At 42.9% G+C, this 23,712-nt stretch overlaps 1 protein-coding gene across 3 annotated transcripts in view; it reads left to right on the top strand.

Moving 5' to 3' along the window:
• The window catches only part of LOC311227248 (homer protein homolog 3), a 263,122-nt gene that overhangs the window by 19,092 nt on the left and 220,318 nt on the right, over positions 1–23,712 (top strand). For all 3 annotated transcript variants that reach the window (XM_084312833.1, XM_084312834.1, XM_084312832.1), the window contains exon 3: positions 18,379–18,535. In XM_084312833.1, coding sequence (XP_084168959.1) covers positions 18,379–18,535 — 157 coding nt within the window. The remainder of the gene's footprint in view (positions 1–18,378; positions 18,536–23,712) is intronic.

The raw sequence follows: 23,712 nt of genomic DNA, 5'->3' as shown, positions 1-23,712 counted from the left end.
ACACAGCGATCAGAGTAAGACACACACACATACACACACACACACGGACTCCTCTCACACACAGCAAACAAAAGTTATTTAAAGTACACTTCCACTTTAATTTGTATTATTTAATTTATTTATCTTGTTATGAGTGATTGCTGTATTGTTCTTCAAATACATTTTCATTTAAAGTGGCTTAAAGATCCAAATTCAAATGTTTCATGAGTCATTATTTTAATTTGCTATGGGATCATCATGTTATGATGTTGTTGTTTGGTCCTGACAAGAGTCTCAAAGTCTGGGGTGATGGTAGACAAGCAACTCTGAGGTCATGCTCAATGTCCAATCTGTTCCTCTGCTCTGTCTTCAGCTGGACCAGAGCTGAGAAGCCACTTTCACAAAGATAGGTAATTATAAAAAAAATAAAATTGTTGTTGTTTACATTGGTTTTCGATTAGTCGACTAATCGAAAAAATAATCGGCAGATTAGTCGACTACCAAATTAGTCATTAGTTGCAGCCCTAGTTATCACCTCTCCATCCGTTGACTCTGCATTGTGTTTATTTCTTGGACGTCTTCTCATACTGGCTGATACAATCTTTGTCATCCCCCTTTAATGCAATCCGCAAGCATAAGAATTTGACACTAGGCCGCGTAGTACCTTTTCTTGAAAAACGTTGTTTATTACATAAACAAAAGCCTCAGCTCAGATGTTATCAGATTGTATTGTCCTTGCTATCGTCTCCTCTGCTGTTCAGTCCAATAGTGGCTAAGGCCTTGTCGTTAGCCAGAACCCTTCTCCCGTTAGCCGAAGCTAATGATGTGTCATTTCCCCCCCCTCACCGGCGAGGGTGAGAGGGATGAGAGTCTCTGATGGTTCCTCTCTCCTGTGGGATTCGTTTCTTAGTCTGCCCTTACCCGGAAGAAAACTGCTGTTATATGATCTTCGTCATAGCAACGACAGGCCCGCCCCTCTTTCCTCGTTACTATGTGCCGCTGCCATGACAACTGCTTTTAAACCTTTAACACACATTAAAACGTCTGTTTCATTAATGTCAAAACTCTCTCTGACCATTGTGCCTGCACTGTTCCCTGTCCTTATCAGTTGTTATGTTTATCAAGCTCAAGGACCTTGAAGCCCTGGGCTCTCTTAGTCTGCTGCTGCAACACCCTCTCTGACTGCCAGCCACTTTTAAACCGCCTCCACCACCACCATGCACCTTTCGACCTCTCTGACCTGGCCCCTTTAGATGCTGTCATCTCCCCCAATATACATTACATACATTGAAAAACACCGTTTTCCTTCACGTTACTGTAGCTATGTTGTTCTACTCTACTTTAAACAACATACTCACCACTGGCACTATGTTCTGTCACGTTACTGTAGCTACATGTATGTTGTTCTACTCTACTTTAAACAACATACTCACCACTGGGTTGCTGAGGACGTTAAAAGTATCTCAAACAGAATAATAGATGCTCTTAGAGGTTGCCCCATGCTTTACAATTGTATACTGTATGCTGGCAATACCCACTGTTTTCAATATATAGAGCTCTTTTTACATGGTTATGTTAATATTATAAGAAAAATGTGTCTATAAAGCCTATTTAATTAAATCTTAATCTAAGTTCTCATCCACTACCTGTTTACACCTAGGGAGCTGTTAGACACGTGAGCCTAGTCCTAGACTAAAAGGCCATTTGAATGGAGATTCTCCAATTTAGTCCAGGACTAGGCTGTGTCTCCTACGGTTGGTTTCATGGACACAGATTAAGTCTAGTCTTGAACTAAATTAACTTTGAACAGATAATTCTATTTAGACTAGGCTTAATCCCTGTCTGTGACCCGGCCCCTAGAGCTGTATTCAGTTAGGCTATTTTCAATGACTCCTTTTGTTGAATCTTGTATTTGACAGTTTGACATTTTTTTTTTTTTTTTTTATCTTTTTCCCCCTCCATTTTTCCTCCGATTTTCTCCCATCCCAATGTTAGTCGTATGCCAATTCCCAATCCCCTTCCTGGTCGCTGCGCACTTACCCCCCACAGTCAGATCATCTGGGAGAGTGGAGGCTATCACGTGCTTCCTCCGACACACGTCCAGCCAATCAACCGCTTCTTTTCACCTGGCAGCGCGGATCCTCCCTGAGAGGGCGTAGCGTGTGGAAGGATCACACTATCCCACTCAGGTCCTATCCACGCTTAGCAGGCGCCCCGACCGAACTGTAGGAGTCGCTGTTTACAACGACCCGGACCCACCCCGCCAGCTTCTCCCACCCTCTAATACAGCCAATTGTATTAGTGTGAACGGCCAGCCAAGCTGGTGACAACCCCGGAGCTGTGAGCTGGATTCGAACAGGCGAATCCAGCTCACAGCTCCGGGGTTGGTGACGAACGCAATCTCCGCTACGCCACCTAACCGCCCTGACAGTTTGACATTTTTGATGTTCGAATGTTACACACCTTGTTGATGAGGCAGTTTTGAAATCATCATGTGCCTGTCCCACTAAGACACAGCAGTCCAGTTATGTTCTGTCCCACTAAGACACAGCAGTTCAGTTCTGTTCTGTCCCACTTAGACACAGCAGTTCAGTTCTGTCCCACTAAGACACAGCAGTTCAGTTCTGTCCCACTAAGACACAGCAGTTCATCATGTTCCTGCCCCACTAAGACACAGCAGTCCAGTCCTGTCCCACTAAGACACAGCAGTTCAGTTCTGTCCCACTAAGACACAGCAGTTCATCAGTTCTGTCCCACTAAGACACATCAGTTCAGTTCTGTCCCACTAAGACACAGCAGTTCATCAGTTCTGTCCCACTAAGACACAGCAGTCCAGTCCAGTTCCAGTGGGGCGGCTTTGGCTCAGGGGTAGAGCGGGTCGTCCAATGATCGAAGGGTTGGTGGTTCGAATCCCGCTCAAGCCCATGTCCATCCCATCGCCGTTGTGTCCTTGGGCAAGACACTTAACCTACTTGCCTCGTATGAATGTGTATGCATGTGAATGAATGTTGGTGGTGGTCGGAGGGGCCGTAGGCGATGATTATTCGCCACGCTTCCGTGAGTCTGCCTCAGGGCAGCTCTGGCTGCAATTGTAGCTTACCACCACCGGTATGACTGTGTATGAACGAATAATGGACTCTGTGAAGCGCTCTGGGTGTCATGAAGAGCGCTATATAAATCCAAGTCATTATTATTATTATTATAGTTCTGTTCTGTCCCACTAAGACACAGCAGTTCAGTTCTGTCCCACTAAGACACAGCAGTTCAGTTCTGTCCCACTAAGACACAGCAGTTCAGTCCTGTCCCACTAAGACACAGCAGTCCAGTCCTGTCCCACTAAGACACATCAGTCCAGTCCTGTCCCACTAAGACACAGCAGTCCAGTTCTGTCCCACTAAGACACAGCAGTTCGGTTCAGTCCTGTCCCACTAAGACACAGCAGTTCATCAGTTCTGTCCCACTAAGACACAGCAGTTCAGTCCTGTCCCACTAAGACACAGCAGTTCATCAGTTCTGTCCCACTAAGACACATCAGTTCAGTTCTGTTCTGTCCCACTAAGACACAGCAGTTCAGTTCTGTCCCACTAAGACACAGCAGTTCAGTTCAGTACCTGTCCCACTAAGACACAGCAGTTCAGTCCAGTTCTGTCCCACTAAGACACAGCAGTTAATCAGTTATGTCCCACTAAGACAGCAGTTCAGTTCTGTCCCACTAAGACACAGCAGTCCAGTCCTGTCCCACTAATGCCTCTTTTCCATTGCATGGTACCTACTCGACTCTACTCTACTCGGCATTTTCGGTTTTCCATTACCAAAGTACCTGGTACCAGGTACTTTTTGGGTACTTTTTTAGTCCCTGCTCTGTCGAGGTTCCAAGTGAGTAAAACTGGTACCAGAAAAGTCACGTGAAACACTCCAGACCACTGATTGGTCAGAAGAGAGACGCGTCACTCGTTGGAGAGTCTGAACAAAAACAGAAAGCCGCCATCTTTAATGGCTCGCGTAGAATTTCATTATGTTTGCAGCAGGAAACAAGTGCAATAAACAAAAAAGGATACAGTCACTGTGTATTCTGCCTCATTTATTGATGAAACAAAACCGAAATCAACACAATTTGCCACCGAGCAGAGAGTTTAGTCTCACAAAAAGGTCGCTGATTAGTTAAGCTTGTTGTTAGGGTTAGGGACGTGAGTGCAGTGATGTACCTGAACGCATTCAATGAACGATCGTTCATGAACGTGTTCGTATTTTGGGCGAACGTGAACTGAACGTACTGATTATCCGCTAAATGAACGTTATTGAGAACGCGGTCATTATCAGCGCTGTATAACGGCGTTCAAACGTACGTTCATTCTCAGCACTCTATTATAACGGCGTTCAAAGGTGTGCCAGATTTCATATGCATTTCAGCCGAAAACCCAGTTAAAACACACCGTAAACAGGCTACAAAAGTATGTGGAAAACCACCCGATCTGGCAACGTGCCTGTCACCCCCTGGCTACGTCATCAGACTCATCACAACAAACAGACCAGACTGCGAGCAGAAGCCGAGAGCTGCAGCAGCACTCGCTCAGAGTCAGACCCTACCTCTACGACGTCGGCGTATGAGCATTTAAAAGAGTTTAACGTTAAAGTCAGTACTGACTCAGACGGGAAAAATCTAACGTTTGTCTGTAAACTTTGTCCACTCGGTTTGAAGAAGCAAGTCCGCACATCGACGACATCGACAGCAAACCTTAAAGTGGAGATGAAGCAGTGCGATAAATACATATTCATAGCATCACATTAGTATTTAGATAAGCCACAGAAGAAATCACGTTATAAAAATAAGCAGTTTCTAAGAAAAAACGATTTGTTGTGTGCATTTCTGAAGCATTTATCATTATGGGCGCGGCCATTTTGTTGCTGACGTCATGGGGCTTGTTTGGTGTATACACTGCTGGTTAGCTGCCTATAGTGAATGGGTCAGTCAGTAAATAAAATGTTGCCTACAAAACAACGGGACCGCGGTGGTTCTGTTTGTATTGCTCCTGGCTGTTCAAACTAATTTTACCATGTGAGAGAGAGGAAAGTTGGTTAATTTCCACAAACTACCAGTGAAAAAAACAGTGTTGTTGGCTCAGGCTGGCTGCACTCAGGCGGCGCGACCAGCCTGTTGGACAGGGAAGGAGGATCTGCAGCGAACACTTCATTGCCTCGGATTATGTTGTTGGGGTGGGATGTTTGTCCAGAAGACCACTAATCAGCTGAAGCCGGACGCGGTTCCCTCAGTCTTCGACAGACAGACCGGCCCAGGCAGTTCAGTGTCGCGGAGCATTCAGCCTGCTGGCTACCTAGATCCACTTCAACCAGCGTCGCGGAGCATTCAGCCTGCTGGCTACACAGCTTGTCGGTGTGCTAATAGCCTCGGCAAGCTAACGGTAGCTGGCTACACAGCTTGTCGGTGTGCTGGAGCCTCGGCAAGCTAACGGTAGCTGGCTCCAGGCTATTAGCACATCGACAAGCTGCTGGAGCTCCCGACGCTCGGCTGGTTGAAGTGGATCTAGGTAGCCAGCAGGCTGAATGCTCCGCGACGCTGAACTGCCTGGGCCGGTCTGTCTGTCGAAGACTGAGGGAACCGCGTCCGGCTTCAGCTGCAGATCCTCCTTCCCTGTCCAACAGGCTGGTCGCGCCGCCTGAGTGCAGCCAGCCTGAGCCAACGTGCCAACAACACTGTTTTTTTCACTGGTAGTTTGTGGAAATTAACCAACTTTCCTCTCTCTCACATGGTAAAATTAGTTTGAACAGCCAGGAGCAATACAAACAGAACCACCGCGGTCCCGTTGTTTTCTAGGCAACATTTTATTTACTGACTGACCCATTCACTATAGGCAGCTAACCAGCAGTGTATACACCAAACAAGCCCCATGACGTCAGCCATGACGTCAGCAACAAAATGGCGGCGCCCATGTTGAAAACAGGGATATTATATTTGATTTTTCAGACAAATAAGATAGATTTCACATTTGATTATAGAACCCTGTCTTACACAAGGTACACAACAAACAAACTAGGATCACATTGTTCACTGCTTCATCTCCACTTTAAAGTTTAAACGGCACATTGAGAATAAGCAAACGTCCTGTTTTTGTCTTCATAATAAAGACAATTCAAGCAAAGTTTTTCCTCATGTTTTTGAAAATATACTGTAGAGATGAAAGCTGCAGCTGCTACTAGTGTGGACTGAATGGGCGACAGCAAAGCATTATGGAAATGCATTGATTGATTGAAAACTTTATTAACAGATTGCAGAATGGGTACAATACAGTACAGCTCAACACACACAATTGTTAAGAGGATGCAGACCAGAGAAAGACTTTCGTCTTGTTTACATCAGGGTCCCCCATTTTCAATTCATCAGGACATATATGACAAATGAAAAATGCAAATGCCAATATTCCGATTGCATATCTGTGGTTCAATAATTTTTACAAATAATAGCTCGCAGCCAGCAACGTATAGAAAAAAGCACTATAAAATTTTTAAAAAAAAGAACTATAAACTATAAATTAGTTCTTTTTTGAAACCATGAACTTTAGTTAAAAATGTTTAATTATGAACTATGAACTGAACTAGTTCATTTAAAAAAATGTGAACTGTGAACTGAACTAGTTCATGTAGAAAGTGAACTTTCCCAACACTGCGTGAGTGGTACGTTAGCCTAATGCTAATGCTAACGTTAACGTTAGCAGATAGACACGAGAGCCTAGGTAACGTTAAAGCTTGTAGAATAGACACAGTGAGATGTAACGTTAGCGTTAGCAGAATAGACACAACGAGAGTCTGGTTAATGTTGTTATTGATTGATTGATTGAAAACTGTTTTACTCTGGCTTGCCAAGCTCACGGACATAGCTATGCTCCACACGGAGACAAACTGAGTACTTAAGTTAGTACCTGCAGTGGAAAAGGAACGAAGTACCAGGTACCTAAAGCGAGTAGAGTAGGGTAGAGTCGAGTAGGTACCATGCAATGGAAAAGAGGCATTAGACACAGCAGTCCAGTCCTGTCTCACTAAGACACAGCAGTCCAGTCCTGTCCCACTAAGACACAGCAGTTCAGTTTAGTACCTGTCCCACTAAGACACAGCAGAAAAAAGAAAAAGAAAAACATATATAAAAAAAGAAAAAGTATTTAAAAAAGAAATAAAACATAAATAAATGTGTATACGTTTTGTACATAAAACTATGATGTAACCTTTGCTAAATGATATACTGAATTATGTTTCTTTTTTGTATTTTATTGTTTTGTGTAAATAGTGTAATGTAAATAGTGTAATGTAATGTAAAAAGGGTAGGCAATTATAAGCCTCGGCTTCAGCCTACACCTTTTCGGTCATTTAATTTTTTTGTTTTTTTTTTAAGTTCTACTACTATGCTTTGTAAAAAAAAAGACAGAAATAAAATCATTCATTCATTCAGTTCTGTCCCACTAAGACACAGCAGTTCAGTTCTGTCCCAGTAAGACACAGCAGTTCAGTTCAGTTCTGTCCCACTAAGACACAGCAGTTCAGTTTAGTTCTGTCCCACTAAGACACAGCAGTTCAGTTCTGTCCCACTAAGACACAACAGTTCAGTCCAGTTCTGTCCCACTAAGACACAGCAGTTCAGTCCAGTTCTGTCCCACTAAGACACATCAGTTCAGTTCTGTCCCACTAAGACACATCAGTTCAGTTCAGTCCCACTAAGACACAGCAGTTCAGTCCTGTCCCACTGTCAAAGGCCACAGCCAGCGTGACCAAAGAATGATGACCTCTCGGATACATGAGGGATCACCCCCCTCACCACCTACCAGATTCTGGTCGGAGTACCAGAATCCTAAACGACCACACCGCGCGCCAGACGCAAGACGAAGAGGGTCCCAACACTATGTGAAACCATACTCCAGAAACACTGAAAATTAAACATATATCTGTTTGAATCAATGTATTAGATTAACTTGTTAATAGAATAAGTATATGATTTTAAGCGCCGAGCTGGAAGTCAGTGATTATGAAAGATGTCTGTTATATTCTTTTTCTCTACTTGTGTAAAACTGTAAAAACTATAACTATTGTAGCTAAGGGGCTACACAACCCGGACTGTATTAAAGATTGTTTAGATTAAACCACTACTAAAGAATATTAATAGCCAGACAGTATAGTTAGACAAAATGGCGGACACTCAATTGACGGCACGGGGACAAGGATACCTGGTTTATAAGCATTTTAATCGTCATAGCAACATACATCTGAATTATCACGGTTCTCCTTTAATAATAGAATGTCAGAGTATCAAAGTCAGCGGTAATGAATAGTTCCTAGGTTACGGATACTCGACCGGAGCTCTGCAGGGAGTGAGAAGAAACGAGGCGATACGGGGAAAAGCAAGGGTAGCTGGAGACAATGGTTTCCCTCTGGAGCTCCAAGCTCCGGAGGAATTGTAGACTGGTCGGATAATCCTGTCGTCGCTGGAAGAAAAGGGGTCTCGTACGGAACCGGTCCTTGTAATCCTAGCGCCCGATGGCAGGGTTAATAGCTATTAATCCAAAAGCCCGTTGGCATAGATGGTAGCTAGCTAGCTTCGTTTGTACTGGAAGCTAACCCGCAGACTGTCTTCAATGAGTAGTTGGATCCAAACGCCGCTGGGTTTAACTATACGTTTCTCGACGTTACTTTGCTTACACAAGTCACTATACTGCGCCAATAATGGCTCTACAATATTATAGTCGTATCTAAGTAGCTACTAGCTATCTGTAACGATACACCGCTTGTAGGTCTGTGTACAACTGTACCGGACGTATCACGCTCTCGCTCTGCTGCTTCTCCTGTTCTGATACTGCCGACTCGCGGCTGCTTGCACCATCCACCATATATATATACTCAGACTGATTTATATAGGGCTCAGCCGATTTACCTGTCCGGAATCAATGCGCCTGCTATGGGCAAGTCTGAACTTGTCTGAACATGTCTAGAACCATGTCTGGGGGGCTCGTCACTGGCGCCTCCAATGTCAAGGGCGGGACCCAATGAGGCGAGCGGAGAATACTATTATGCAAACGGATGGCGTAAAGATATATATCTTATATATATAAACAATATACAAGTTATACAAAATAATAAACGCAGACTTTCAGTGTTAATCTGGACCTTCAGAACAACTATAGTCTGTAAAACTGTAACTAACTTGTGTAAACCACAATATCTTATACAACCCTACAGAAATGAATAAGTGTGAGCCATTGGAATGGGGCCTCTGTGTACATGACCTTGCAGAGCTGAGAAGCAAGGCGGCACATGTTAACCCTTGCCTGCCCTGTCAAAAGGAAAAAGCCATTATACATTTATAATATTACATGTAGGATGTATGATGTATGATGTGGAAAAACATATCAACCAAGGTTTAAAGTATGAGTACTGTATTGTACATCCATACATATAGGCTATATATTTCTTTCTTTCTTGCTTGCAACATGCAGTGCGGTATTAGGGATTTTCCCAACACAAATTAATCTGTTACTTTTTTGTATAGTTACAGTAACGAAGGGATGGAAGAGGAGTGGTCATTATTACGTATTGTACACTGATTGGGACTGTACTATCAAGAGGGGTGTAATCTTATGACGTATTCTGTATTATATAAACACCCTGTGAAGCGAGGAGGCTATTCTTTTTTACTTTGACTTAAGGCCTTTTTTTGCTGTAAGAGATCATATGATAATTGTGCATTCTTTTCTAACTCTTGTATTTTTTAATTAAAACTTTTTGAAACTAAATATTTTTCTTCGTGTTACTTCTTCTAAAAATACTGGTAAGCTATAATATCATTCTATTTTTTTAGCGTCTATATTCCAAAGCCTTGCGGTGTACTGAAGCTTGGAATTAGACCGGTTGTTTTAAGGAATGCCTCCCTCAGACGGCATTCTATTTTTTTAGCGTCTATTTTCAAAAACTAAGCTATGCATGGGGCTTGAAAATAAGACCAGTGGACGGAGGGATGCCTCCTTAAAAAGTAATTCTAATTATTTTTCACAGGTTAAATTTACAACACTGTACCTGGCGTTCAGCTTATCTCTCAAAGAGAATAATATATACAATTATTGTCATTTAGGGAGACACATGACATAGAAATACTTCATTCATTATGTATACATCCTAGGTATAATATGTACAGATGTCTGTCTTTTCTCTAAAATAGCGTAGAGAGGACAAAAGAATTTGTAATCTATTTCATTCAATGTTAAGGGGGTTTCCTGACGGCAAACATTTGAACAAATTACCTCATTCATATACGCTGAGTGAGATGTACACTCACCAGCCCCCTATGGATATACGAGGGAAGGATTATCACTTGATTAATGGTAACCCTATTTGAACACTCTCAAGTAGATTTACTAAGGAAAGGATTATCAATAAATCTTGCTTGCTAAATAAAATATAGACCTTGCAACTCCTATCTAGGTTAACAGCTTGACGCGAGGGGACAGGGCGAGCATACAGTATCTCCGTCTCCGATGAACTCATCAGATTCATAGGGGTTTGAAAGTCTCTGCCTTGCAGGACGCTGTGGAGGCCGGACGAGCAGATCACTGATTGATGGGCTTATCAAACTGAACAGGTATACTGGAGCTTAATACACCCACTAAGACACAGCAGTTCAGTCCTGTCCCACTAAGACACAGCAGTTCAGTTCTGTCCCACTAAGACACAGCAGTCCAGTTATGTCCCACTTAGACACAGCAGTTCAGTCCAGTTCTGTCCCACTAAGACACAGCAGTTCAGTTCTGTCCCACTAAGACACAGCAGTCCAGTTCTGTCCCACTAAGACACAGCAGTTCAGTCCAGTTTTGTCCCACTAAGACACAGCAGTTCAGTCCAGTTCTGTCCCACTAAGACACAGCAGTTCAGTCCAGTTCTGTCCCACTAAGACACAGCAGTTCAGTTCTGTCCCACTAAGACACAGCAGTTCAGTCCAGTTCTGTCCCACTAAGACACATCAGTTCAGTCCAGTCCTGTCCCACTAAGACACAGCAGTTCAGTTCTGTCCCACTAAGACACAGCAGTCCAGTTCTGTCCCACTAAGACACAGCAGTTCAGTCCAGTTCTGTCCCACTAAGATACAGCAGTTCAGTTCTGTCCCACTAAGACACAGCAGTCCAGTTATGTCCCACTAAGACACAGCAGTTCAGTCCAGTTCTGTCCCACTAAGACACAGCAGTTCAGTTCTGTCCCACTAAGACACAGCAGTTCAGTCCAGTTCTGTCCCACTAAGACACAGAAGTTCAGTCCAGTTCTGTCCCACTAAGACACAGAAGTTCAGTCCAGTTCTGTCCCACTAAGACACAACAGTTCAGTCCAGTTCTGTCCAACTAAGACACAGCAGTTCAGTCCAGTTCTGTCCCACTAAGACACAGCAGTTCAGTTAGCCTCCTCCATTACTGGATTTGTGTGTCAGTAAGGAGGTCAGATATAAATGTACAGTGACTGGCCAAAATAATACAGCTCCATTGGGAACTAACTGTTGCAGTAGTTCTTCTCGGAGCCCGCAGTGACCTGGATTTGAACCATTACATGATGTCACAGATCATTGTTTCTCAAACGCATGTCACTAATACTGAGCAGTGACTGAAGGGTTAATACTGAGCAGTGACTGAAGGGGTTAATACCAGTAGCACTGAGCAGTGGCTGAAGGGTTAATACCAGTAGCATTGAACAGTGACTGAAGGGTTAATACTGAGCAGTGACTGAAGGGTTAATACCAGTAGCATTGAGCAGTGACTGAAGGGTTAATACCAGTAGCACTGAGCAGTGACTGAAGGGTTAATACCAGTAGCATTGAGCAGCAGTGACTGAAGGGTTAATACCAGTAGCATTGAGCAGTGACTGAAGGGTTAATACCAGTAGCACTGAGCAGTGACTGAAGGGTTAATACTAGGGATGCTCGATATTGGCTTTTTTACCTATACCGATATTGTCCAACTCTTAATTTCCAATACCGATATCAACCGATACCGATATATGCAGGGTTTCCCCCCCAAAAAAACGTAATAATTTCAGGTAATTAACATTACATATGTCTTGTTGTGGAATTAACATAACATTATGCATACTTTTGACTATAAATAAAATCAGAATTTGTTCTTACTTGCTTGCCTGGGTAAATAAAGGTTATATAAATGCAATATCGGACATCCCTAGTTAATACCAGTAGCACTGAGCAGTGACTGAAGGGTTAATACCAGTAGCATTGCTCGCTGATCCCCGAGATGAAAACAACTTGACTATTTCCAGGTTCCTGAAAAGAAAAGAAGCTCTATTCTCAACGTTTAAGCTGTAGGGTCCCCCAATTAGGGGACCCTGCTGTTTAAGCTCTATTCTCAACGTTTAAGCTGTAGGGTCCCCCAATTAGGGGACCCTGCTGTTTTTAATCATAAATCGATCAATACAGACCGTATTAATTAATGTTGCGTTTCTTTTTCAAATGTAGCCAAGAGTAAAGACCTTAACCCTGTCAAAACAGCAGTCAAAGTGTATATTTTTAACACTACGTTTGTTTACCAATGTTTTTAAGATTTACCGAAAATAAGAATCTATCGTAAAAATGCGAATTCTATCTATATGTTATCGTAAAACCGTGAGGAAATGACTAAATCCAGATTTAACACTGCCATTGGAAAGAGGAGCCTTTCCCCCTATCCATAGATGTATGATTTGGCCATAATAAGGTAAAAAGAAAAATCATAATTTATATTCTCCTTTGTTTCATCACAATTTACTCAAGCCTAGTAACAGACACAATATCTCTGACACTGGAAATACATACCACCAGGTCCCTAGATGTTCCTAGATACCAAGGACATGCAAATGACCTTGTAGAAGTGGAGCAATCTTCCATTTACATGGGCATGTACCATTAGGCGAAATTTCTGAAAATAGGGCTACAGTTTAACAGGTTAATAGGGGTCACGCTGGAGCTTTGAACCCGTCGGCGGACAACAAAAGAATTAGAATCCCTCTTAAATGCTCAAAAAGGACATCTTTTCAGAAATCGATAAAAATAGAAAAATGGCCATTTCTAGTGCTTTGACATGTAAGGTATACGTCCCCCAACTTGCTAAACCTAATACTACTTGTAAATACGTTTAATTCTTGCTAGATTGTATGATTGTAATAATCTCCATTTGCGATAAGAACTACATCGCGTCACGAAACGCACATACATGGACGCGCGCACACACAAACAGCGCATAGGTGTTAATCACTGAGTGATCTAATATGCATATTCTTCAGCGCGAGAGGGGGGGGGGTTGTGTTTCTCACTGTCTGTTGTTGATAATATAATCTGAAGAGGTCCTGCATTATTATTATTATCATTCTCGAGAATACACGGGACCCGACGGAACGTTAATTTATGTATTAAAAGTAGTCTAACATAGTCTTCATCCTCGCCCGTGTATATACCCACGTTGCGCTAAAACAACATAACTACTGTATGGCAGAGACAGAGTGCGTGTGTGTACGAGTTATGAGTTATCTCGCAGTTCATTCAAGCATGCATCACGGTGATGACAGCTCTCTAGAGTAGAAAGGTGCGCTCACAGGGGCGTAGCTGGAGATTCTGGGCCCCATGAAAGAATCAATTTGTGGGCCCCCAATCTATTAAAAAATGTGGGGCCCCCAATCTATAAAAAAATTTGGGGCATTTGCTGGGCCCTTGGAATCATCCTAACCCCCCCCCCCCCCCCCCCCCCCCCAGCTACTCCCCTGCACACACACACACACACAATCTCTCTCTCTCTCAAACAGAGAAATCAAAAGAAATCAGTACATTACAGAAGGAATTTCTTGTACAGTCTTGTACAGTGGGTGACAATATTGTCACAAGGAAAGATGAAATTACATACCTAGGTTTCATGTCTATCTATATCTCCCTCTCTCTCCCTCCATCTCTCCTCTGTATCTCCCTCTTTCTTTCTCTTCCTCTATATCCCTCTCTCTCCCCCTCTCTCCCTCTATCTCTTCTTTCTTTCTTTCTTTCTTTCTTTCTTTCTTTCTTTCTTTCTTTCTTTCTTTCTTTCTTTCTTTCTTTCTTTCTTTCTTTCTTTCTTTCTTTCTTTCTTTCTTTCTTTCTTTCTTTCTTTCTTTCTTTCTTTCTCTCTCTTTCTATTATATTACTATTATATATCTATCTAAATATCTAAACCTCTGTCTATCTATGTGTGTATGCATGGCATCAAATCAAAGTGTGTGTTGCTGTAGGCCTGCCTGTATTGATCAGTCACACTATACCCCCATTCAGCCGTAATTGTTCCCTGCTGGGCCTTTGTTTCATGGTGTGAATTAGTCATTGACATTGACATTGACATCACATTGCATTCTGGGAAGGAGTGTAGTTCCCTTATCATTAGCTGAATTCACTGAATTCTCTTCAGGGGCTCCTGCTGCAAATTGGTAATGACTGTACCAGAATGTTTGATAGGACATTGATTGAAAACTATCGTCTCAAATTTGACAATTGATGGCTTATTTTGAAGGTATGAATCTGTAATTTTACATTATGTAACAAAAAAAAAGAAAATATTCTGAGAAGGTGGAGCTAGAAACTCTAGACCTCAGGGGGTTAATCCACTACAGTCTGTTGTATTTACCTGTGAAGGTTAAGTGGGCATATTATCTATTTACACACATTTACACCTGCGAGCCTCCATTACAACCACAATCTTCTACTAAAGAGCAGCTCTACTGGAGCAGTTTGAGATTGTAGTGGCTTGCACCAGGTCACAGGTCAGATTGTAGAGGCACCAGGTCACAGGTCAGATTGTAGAGGCACCACTGCACAGGTCACAGGTCAGATTGTAGTGGCACCAGGTCACAGGTCAGATTGTAATGGCACCAGGTCACAAGTCAGATTGTAGAGGCACCAGGTCACAGGTCAGATTGTAGTGGCACCAGGTCACAAGTCAGATTGTAGAGGCACCAGGTCACAGGTCAGATTGTAGTGGCACCAGGTCACAGGTCAGATTGTAGTGGCACCAGGTCACAGAGGTCAGATTGTAGAGGCACCAGGTCACAGGTCAGATTGTAGAGGCACCAGGTCACAGGTCAGATTGTAGAGGCACCAGGTCACAGGTCAGATTGTAATGGCACCAGGTCACAAGTCAGATTGTAGAGGCACCAGGTCACAGGTCAGATTGTAGAGGCACCAGGTCACAGGTCAGATTGTAGAGGCACCAGGTCACAGGTCAGATTGTAGAGGGACCAGATCACAGGGATGGTAATCATTGAGGGAGGGGAAAGCAACACTCGTTCACTTCCCCCATCTCAAAATGTCTATCTTCGTGGGATTTGAACCAGTGACTGACTGGTCACAGGTAGTGGTGCACAACCTTTCTGTAATCAATTGTTATTGGGATATACCGTATGGTTCTATTCTCAATCACTTCTTCTCAATCACTAGTCACAAGCCTTGTTATTGTTATTGGGATATACCGTATGGTTCTATTCTCAATCACTAGTCACAAGCCTTGTTATTGTTATTGGGATATACCGTATGGTTCTATTCTCAATCGCTAGTCACAAGCCTGCCACTGTACGCATAGACGGCTGCCCCATGTGATGCAATGGTTTGGACATATGTTGTTTCCCATAATCCACTTGCACATAAACCGCCAAACACCCAAGCCCAGTGTGTCATTAAGTCAGTAGGTTTTCTGATTTCCTGCTGAGGTTCTTCCGTTGTCATGGTGATCTTTATCTGTGACTTCCTTTATTAGTTTAACTGCAGCGGGAGCTTAAAGGGGAAGTTGGTGTTATTATTATGGTCTTAGTCCAATCATCAAAGTAAAGAAACAAGAGGGACCAAGACCCAAACCTGTGACATCAAAGGTTCAAGTCTTATTTTTCTGATTATTACCTTTCACAAATATTGACTGGACTGTCCTAAACCATAAAATAAAAAGATCCAAAATGGAGTGTTCCATAGCTTTGATAAGGTCAGACATGGGGTCAGACATGGGGTCAGACATGAGGTCAGACATGGGGTCAGACATGAGGTCAGACGTGGCCAAATTGAAATGAGAAAAGGATAAACAAGCAGTCTGCCACCACTCTGAGGTATAGTCCGTTTGACGTCACGTTACACAAGGCTCGCCTGGAGTATTCAGTGTTTTAATGAAGACTCTGGTTCAAGTCCTGCTCTGGCATAGATGTACACAGAGCAGTGTCGCACACTAACTGGATCAACACTCTCTCTCATTCACTGTGTGGGTGTGGGTGTGTGTGACATGTGTGTGTGTGTGTGTGTTTGTGTTTATGTGAAAGAGAGAGAGGGGGAAAGAGAAGAGAGACAGAAAAATGAGGAAGGGTGAGAAAAGGGCAAAGGGAGAGAGAGAAGGAGAAAGAAGGAGGGGGAAAGAAAGAAGGGAAGTGAGAGAGAGGAGAGAGAGAGAGTATTCCAGCGTTGGGTTATTATGTGTTTGACGGGCTGTGACTCTCCTCGTACCTCAGAGTGGTGGCAGACTGCTTGTTTATCCTTTTCTCATTTCAACATGGCCATGTCTGATGTCATGTCTGACCTCCTTGCCAGGCAGTTTTTCCAAACTGTTTCTAGAACAGCAGTGACATTGTTGCTGTTGAAATATTTACTTGGTATCGCGGAGACATGGCAGCCAATACTGGCAGGAGCAAGACGAGCGCCGCAAAAAATTACAAGCTTAGACAGTTTGATTGTAGCTTGTATTCAGACTCACCAAGTTTAATTGGAGATCATCATCATCAACCTTTATTTATTTTGTCTCTGACAGGGACAAATTACAGGTTGAAAAAACCCTTAGCTCAGAACTCGGCAGAATCTGCACCTGGCTCGCTGATAACAAACTATCATTACACCTGGGTAAAACAGAGTCCATTCTCTTTGGTACAGTGGGTGACAATATTGTCACAAGGAAAGATGAAATTACATACCTGGGTTCCATCCTAGAGGCAAATATTTCCTGTGACAAAATGGCATCCAAGGTAATAAAAAAAGTCAACCAACAAACTAGATTCTTGTACCGGATCTCCTCTCTGGTAAACAAGAATACCCTGAAGACTCTGGCAGGAGCACTCATTCAAGGGTACTACGACTATGCTTGCACCTCATGGTACCAAAGCACCTCAAAGGCACTAAAAACAAGATTACAAACATCACAAAACAAACTGGTCAGACTACTGCTTGACCTTACTCCTAAAACCCACCTCACCCCTGCCCACAACAACCTAGGATGGCTTAGAGTAGACGACAGAGTACAGCAACTGGCAATGGGCCTGGTCTACAAGATACACTACACCACTAAGATACCCATGTACATGTTGAGGTACTTCCCAAAGGTCAGTGAATACCACGACCACAACACCAGAGGGAGCTACACAAATCATGTTCAACCCAGATTCGGCTCAAACAAGGGTCTAAACACGTTTCGCAATAATGCCACATCAATGTGGAACGCCCTACCCAAAGCTGTAAAGGAATGTGAATCACTACCCACCTTCAAAACCACTCTTAAAGAGCACCTACGGGAGACTGCAATTTGAAACTGGACCCGTTAATGTCCAACCCCCCCACCCACCCAGCCACCCAACCCCCTCCAATGTACAGTTTCTTCCCCCTCGAATGTATATATTTTCTTTTAGGATCTCTGTCTCTTAAACAGTACTGTATATTTGTATATGTTGTATGTCATAAATGTCATGATGAATTGAAAATGGGCGTCCCTGATGTATACAAGACGAAAGTTTTTCTCTGGTCTGCATCCCCTTAACAGTTGTGTGTATTGAGCCGTACTGTATTGTACCCATTCTGAAATCTGTTAATAAAGTTTGCAATCAATCAATCAAACTCTACCCATTGAACTACACAGGAGTAAGAAGAAGAAGAAGAAGAAGTCTTTATTTGTCATCAGATTAACACACACACGCATGCGATGGTTGACCCACAGGAACACACACACACACTGAGTCGCTGATGAAATGTTCTCTGCACCTCCCATCCCTTCGTCCTTTCTCCCAAGGACAGCCGGGAGCAGACGAGGGCTGCAGCGTGCGCCGCGCCCGGGGACCAATCCAAGTGCTCCTGTCCGTCTTCGTCAGCGACACGACAGCGTTAGCCATCTGTTGTGCATGTTTTTCCCTTGGGTTTATCATAATGGGAGGGTAAACCCTTGTGAGCACAGAGGGGGAGAACATGCTAACTCCACACAGAAAGGCCCGGGAGATACCCCACCTGGGTAACTGGCAACACGACAACCTGGTCCCCAAGCGGGAATCGAACCCAGGACTAAAGACGCTACACCCCGTGCCGCCTATAAGTATAAGACTATAAGTATGTCTGTGTCTGTGTCTCTCCAGGGAGCAGCCCATCTTCAGCGGCAGGGCCCATGTGTTCCAGATAGACCCCACCACCAAGAGGAACTGGATCCCCGCCAGCAAGCATGCCGTCACTGTCTCCTTCTTCTACGACGCCAATCGCAACGTCTACCGCGTCATCAGTGTGGGCGGGACCAAGGTGAGGAAGAGGAGGATGTGGAGAGAGCAGTCGTCATGATATTATTGTGCCTAAAATGTCATATTATACACTTACTGAACTGATACCAGTATTGTATATCTGGTGATTGATACCAGGCTTAACCCTTTCGCTACCGTCTGTAGTGTGGTAGTGAAAGGGTTAACCTTCTGTAGTGTGGTAGTGAAAGGGTTAACATGCTGTCGTGTGGCAGTGAAAGGGTTAACCTTCTGTAGTGTGGTAGTGAAAGGGTTAAACCTTTGTCGTGGGGCAGTGAAAGGGTTAACCATTTGGTAGTGTGGTAGTGAAAGGGGTAAGACATGGCACATAGTGACGTTTCACCCACACAGCTGGGCTATGATGAGCATCCTTCTTCAGGCATATGAAACAGCAATGGAAAAGGGTCAAGCTGAGATTTGGTGACGTAAAGGAATCAAATAAAATCAAATGTGTTTGTAAGGCCCGACAACGCACGTTAATGTCCCCATGGGCCGGACACGTCTTCTTTAAACAAGTCAAGAAGAAACATCACAGTAAATCTAGAACAAAACAAAAACACCATGAAGTCCACATTTTCTTTTAAATAAATTAATGCAACACTCCCAGACATACCCCACGCGAAGGTAAGGAAAAACTCACTAAAAACCTAGCAATAGGAAAAAAGCACCTCAGGCATTGTGGAGGAGAGAAACCTTAGAAGGGGCCGTTGAAGGGGGGATCCCCCTTGTTCGATGTCGGTGATAGTAGTGTTGCTATAAAACAGGCGAAAACAGTTGGTATGCATGTACATATACGTGTAATGAAACACAAATATGTACATGCAATAGAAACTGGGGTACATAAGAACATTTTGAAAGATTGAAAATCGAATAGAGCTGATGGCGGATTCATTTGAGGTATGGAGGCAACGTGGATCGTATCCTCCCAGCCATCACCACGGGTCGTCCACCCAGGAACACTTTAAATCACACAGATTTGCCATTTCCCCCCAGAGTCAGACAAGAAGATTGATATCGGTGAAGAAATACAACTTCCAACACAACTCCAAAACTGACACACAGGGATGAAATTGAGATCAATCATCTTGGGGAAGATGGCAAATAAGTGTATTTTCCTAAATGTTGGAGTGTTGCTTTAAAGGCATAGTTCAGATTTTTGGATAGCCCTATTTCTTACTTGTCGATTAGTAGAATGGAGATGGAGAGAAGTGAGTAACTATTTTTCTTATTTTTACACCTGACACACTCATCGCTACAGTGAGTCAGCGCTACATGGATCCTTTGTCTATTATACTAATTGAAAGGCATTATGTCACACAACATGGGACACAAAGCAGTTAGTATGTTTGAGTAATGACCTGTGTGGGATCTCCTCCAAATATATCATGTCTCAAATGAATAATGACCATTGGTGCTACATGTGAGCTGCTTTCTATCTGCTGATTCCACTACAGTCCTGCTGCTTGCAGTCCACTAACCCTTTCACTACCTCACTACAGAAGGTTAACCCTTTCACTACCACACTACAGAAGGTTAACCTTTCACTACCACACTACAGAGGGTTAACCCTTTCACTTCCACACTACAGAAGGTTAACCCTTTCACTACCACACTACAGACGGTTAACCCTTTCAATGCCACACAACAAAGGGTTGTGAAATAGTTAACCCTTTGTTGTGTGGCATTGAAAGGGTTAACCATCTGTAGTGTGGTTGTGAAAGGGTTAACCGTCTGTAGTGTGGTAGTGAAAGGTTAACCTTCTGTAGTGTGGTAGTGAAAGGGTTAACCGTCTGTAGTGTGGTAGTGAAAGGGTTAAGGTTACAGCATGGTCTCATTCAGTTAGTTGCTTTTGGCTAATAGACTGGTTTCTTGTCCACGCAGTGTGTGCTGCGCATCAAGGAGACAGAAAGGAACGTAATCCTGGTCAGAACAACGGGGCAGACTACAATATATTTGCATTTGTTAGCCATGCTAACAATCGAAACAATCAATCCATGCCAAAGCTACATTATGTAAAAGGTGAAAGACTCACTCTCACAGCCATGCTGCTGATTTGGCTAAATTACATCCAGCCGTTTTAGTTTGAAACCACTTTCAGTCAGAGGAGTGTCATGGTGTCTCCATAGAGCTATATTATACTTTTAGTCAGGGGAGTGTCATGGTGTCTCCATAGAGCTCTATTATACTGTTAGTCAGGGGAGTGTCATGGTGTCTCCATAGAGCTCTATTATACTGTTAGTCAGGGGAGTGTCATGGTGTCTCCATAGAGCTATATTATACTGTTAGTCAGGGGAGTGTCATGGAGTCTCCATAGAGCTCTATTATACTGTTAGTCAGGGGAGTGTCATGGTGTCTCCATAGAGCTCTATTATACTGTTAGTCAGGGGAGTGTCATGGTGTCTCCATAGAGCTCTATTATACTGTTAGTCAGGGGAGTGTCATGGTTTCTCCATAGAGCTCCATTATACTGTTAGTCAGTGGAGTGTCATGGTGTCTCCATAGAGCTCTATTATACTGTTAGTCAGGGGAGTGTCATGGTGTCTCCATAGAGCTCTATTATACTGTTAGTCAGGGGAGTGTCATGGTGTCTCCATAGAGCTCTATTATACTGTTAGTCAGGGGAGTGTCATGGTGTCTCCATAGAGCTCTATTATACTGTTAGTCAGGGGAGTGTCATGGTGTCTCCATAGAGCTCTATTATACTGTTAGTCAGGGGAGTGTCATGGTGTCTCCATAGAGCTCTATTATACTGTTAGTCAGGGGAGTGTCATAGTGTCTCCATAGAGCTCTATTATACTGTTAGTCAGGGGAGTGTCATGGTGTCTCCATAGAGCTATATTATACTGTTAGTCAGGGGAGTGTCATGGTGTCTCCATAGAGCTCTATTATACTTTTAGTCAGGGGAGTGTCATGGTGTCTCCATAGAGCTCTATTATACTGTTAGTCAGGGGAGTGTCATGGTGTCTCCATAGAGCTCTATTTAAGAATTACATCACGCTTATGTGTTATACTCTTTCGCCGTCGACTAAAGACGCACTTCTTCAACCATTATCTGAAATAAAATAAAAAAATAAAAAAATAATAATAATAATTCTAACCCTAACTAACCTTACTGTCATGCACTTGTCCTAATAAACTAACCTACACTGTAACACGCAACACTTTGATGAATATTGTTACTCAGCTGATTTGTATCCTTCCTGATGACCTGTCTTACAGAACTTGTAAGTCGCTTTGGATAAAAGCGTCAGCTAAATGACTAAATGTAAATGTAAATTAGATCACGCCTAGGGGATGTTGTTAGGCCCGAGGCGCAGCCGAGGGTCGTTAGACCCCCCTAGGTGTGATCTAATGAGTATAACACACAACTTCAAGTGATGTAGTGCTTTTATACAATGGCCCAATTCACCCAACCTTATTGCTATACAATAAACACACAGTAATTGAAGCATAATGGAGATTTATTCACAAAACCATCCACAGAGAAAGTAGATCCACTAGTAGACACCAGATGGAGCTCCACAAACCATGTTAAACCCAGATTCGGCTCAAACAAGGGACTATACACGTTTCGCAATTATGCCACATCAATGTGGAACGCCCTACCCAAAGCTGTAAAGGAATGGGAATCACTACCCACTTTCAAAACCACTCTCAAAGAGCACCTACGGGAGACTGCAATTCGAAACTGGCCCCTGTAAATGTCGTAACCCAACCCCCTCCAATGTACAGTAAATGTCCTAACCCAATAATACACGAGACCCTCTTTTTGGGACCAAGTAAGGTTTCGTCGATAATCCAATGTACAGTTACCCCCCCCCCCCTTTTAAGCTGTAGCCCTATTTTCAGAAATTTCGCCTAAAGGTACATGCCTAAGTAAATGGAAGATTGCTCCACTTCTACAAGGTCAATTTGCATGTTCTTGGTATCTAGGAACATCTAGGGACCTGGGGGTATGTATTCCCAGTGTCAGAAATATTGTGTCTCTTACTAGGCTTGAGTAAATTGTAATAAAAAAAGGAGAATATAAATGATGATATTTCTTTGCATCTGTGCCGGTGAATAACACTTGTTACAATTGTGCGCGAACCGAGCTTGCTCACTGAGCTCATTCACCACCTTATTGAGATCAAGTGTACAAAAAATCTAAGCAAATTAATAAAGGGAAGATGATTAAACAGAAGGATTTGTAGATACAGTAATAAATGATAATCGATTTTAATTATAAATTCATATTTGACCTTGAACTTGACCTTAACCTTATTATGGCCAAATCATACATCTATGGATAGGGAAAGGCTCCTCTTTCCAACGGCAGGGTTAAATCTGGATTTAGTCATTTCCTCACAGTTTTACGATAAAAGAGATAATTAGCATTTTTCCGATAAATTCTTATTTTCGGTAAATCTTACAAAACATCGGTAAAAATGAAAATATACACTTTGACTGCTGTTTTGATAGGGTTATGGTCTTTACTCTTGGCAAATTATTTTTATAAAAAACATTAAAACCTCTTGACACACGTGGGCCCTCATGAGGACGATTCGCGACGCACCACTTTGCTGACCTCTAGCGGCTCGGGTGTGCATTTCATTTAATACAATATATATATAGAATTAAAGCCCTATTTGTTGCCTGTCAATTGCCTTTTCAGGTGACAAAATCCGTTCAGCGGTTCTCGAGTTACATGCCGATATGTGAGGCGTGCGCCAAAGTACACATTACCACCCCCGACCTCCGGGGGCTCTAGCTCCGTCAATCATTAGGCGATCTCGAAAGATTTTGGACAGGGTTCATCATCATCATCATCATTTTATTTATTCGTACATGGAATTACCACAGTCCAACAGTACATATTCATATAATTCACCAAAAATACCATGGCCGAAAGGAACAGGAAGAAGAAAAAATCTTATATATACCTGCCCCTACACACACACAACACACCGAGAGACATATTGTGTAAAACCAAACAGAATATACCCATTTTGCAAAAAAATTTAAACATCAACACAACCAAATTAAATCAACATAAATAAACCCATTTTGTCTATCTATCAGTCAAACTACATATTTAGGTTCATTCATTTACACACACACACCCCCCCCCCCCCACACACACACACACACACTTATATAATGTATTATACTTCTATATACTATCTAATTTCTATTTTATTA

Source organism: Notolepis coatsorum (genome assembly GCF_963971535.1).
Source record: "Notolepis coatsorum genome assembly, chromosome: 4".
Classification (NCBI taxonomy): domain Eukaryota; kingdom Metazoa; phylum Chordata; class Actinopteri; order Aulopiformes; family Paralepididae; genus Notolepis; species Notolepis coatsorum.
The sequence above is the reverse complement of the archived record's forward strand: the minus strand, read 5'-3'. Positions and strand labels throughout refer to the sequence as shown.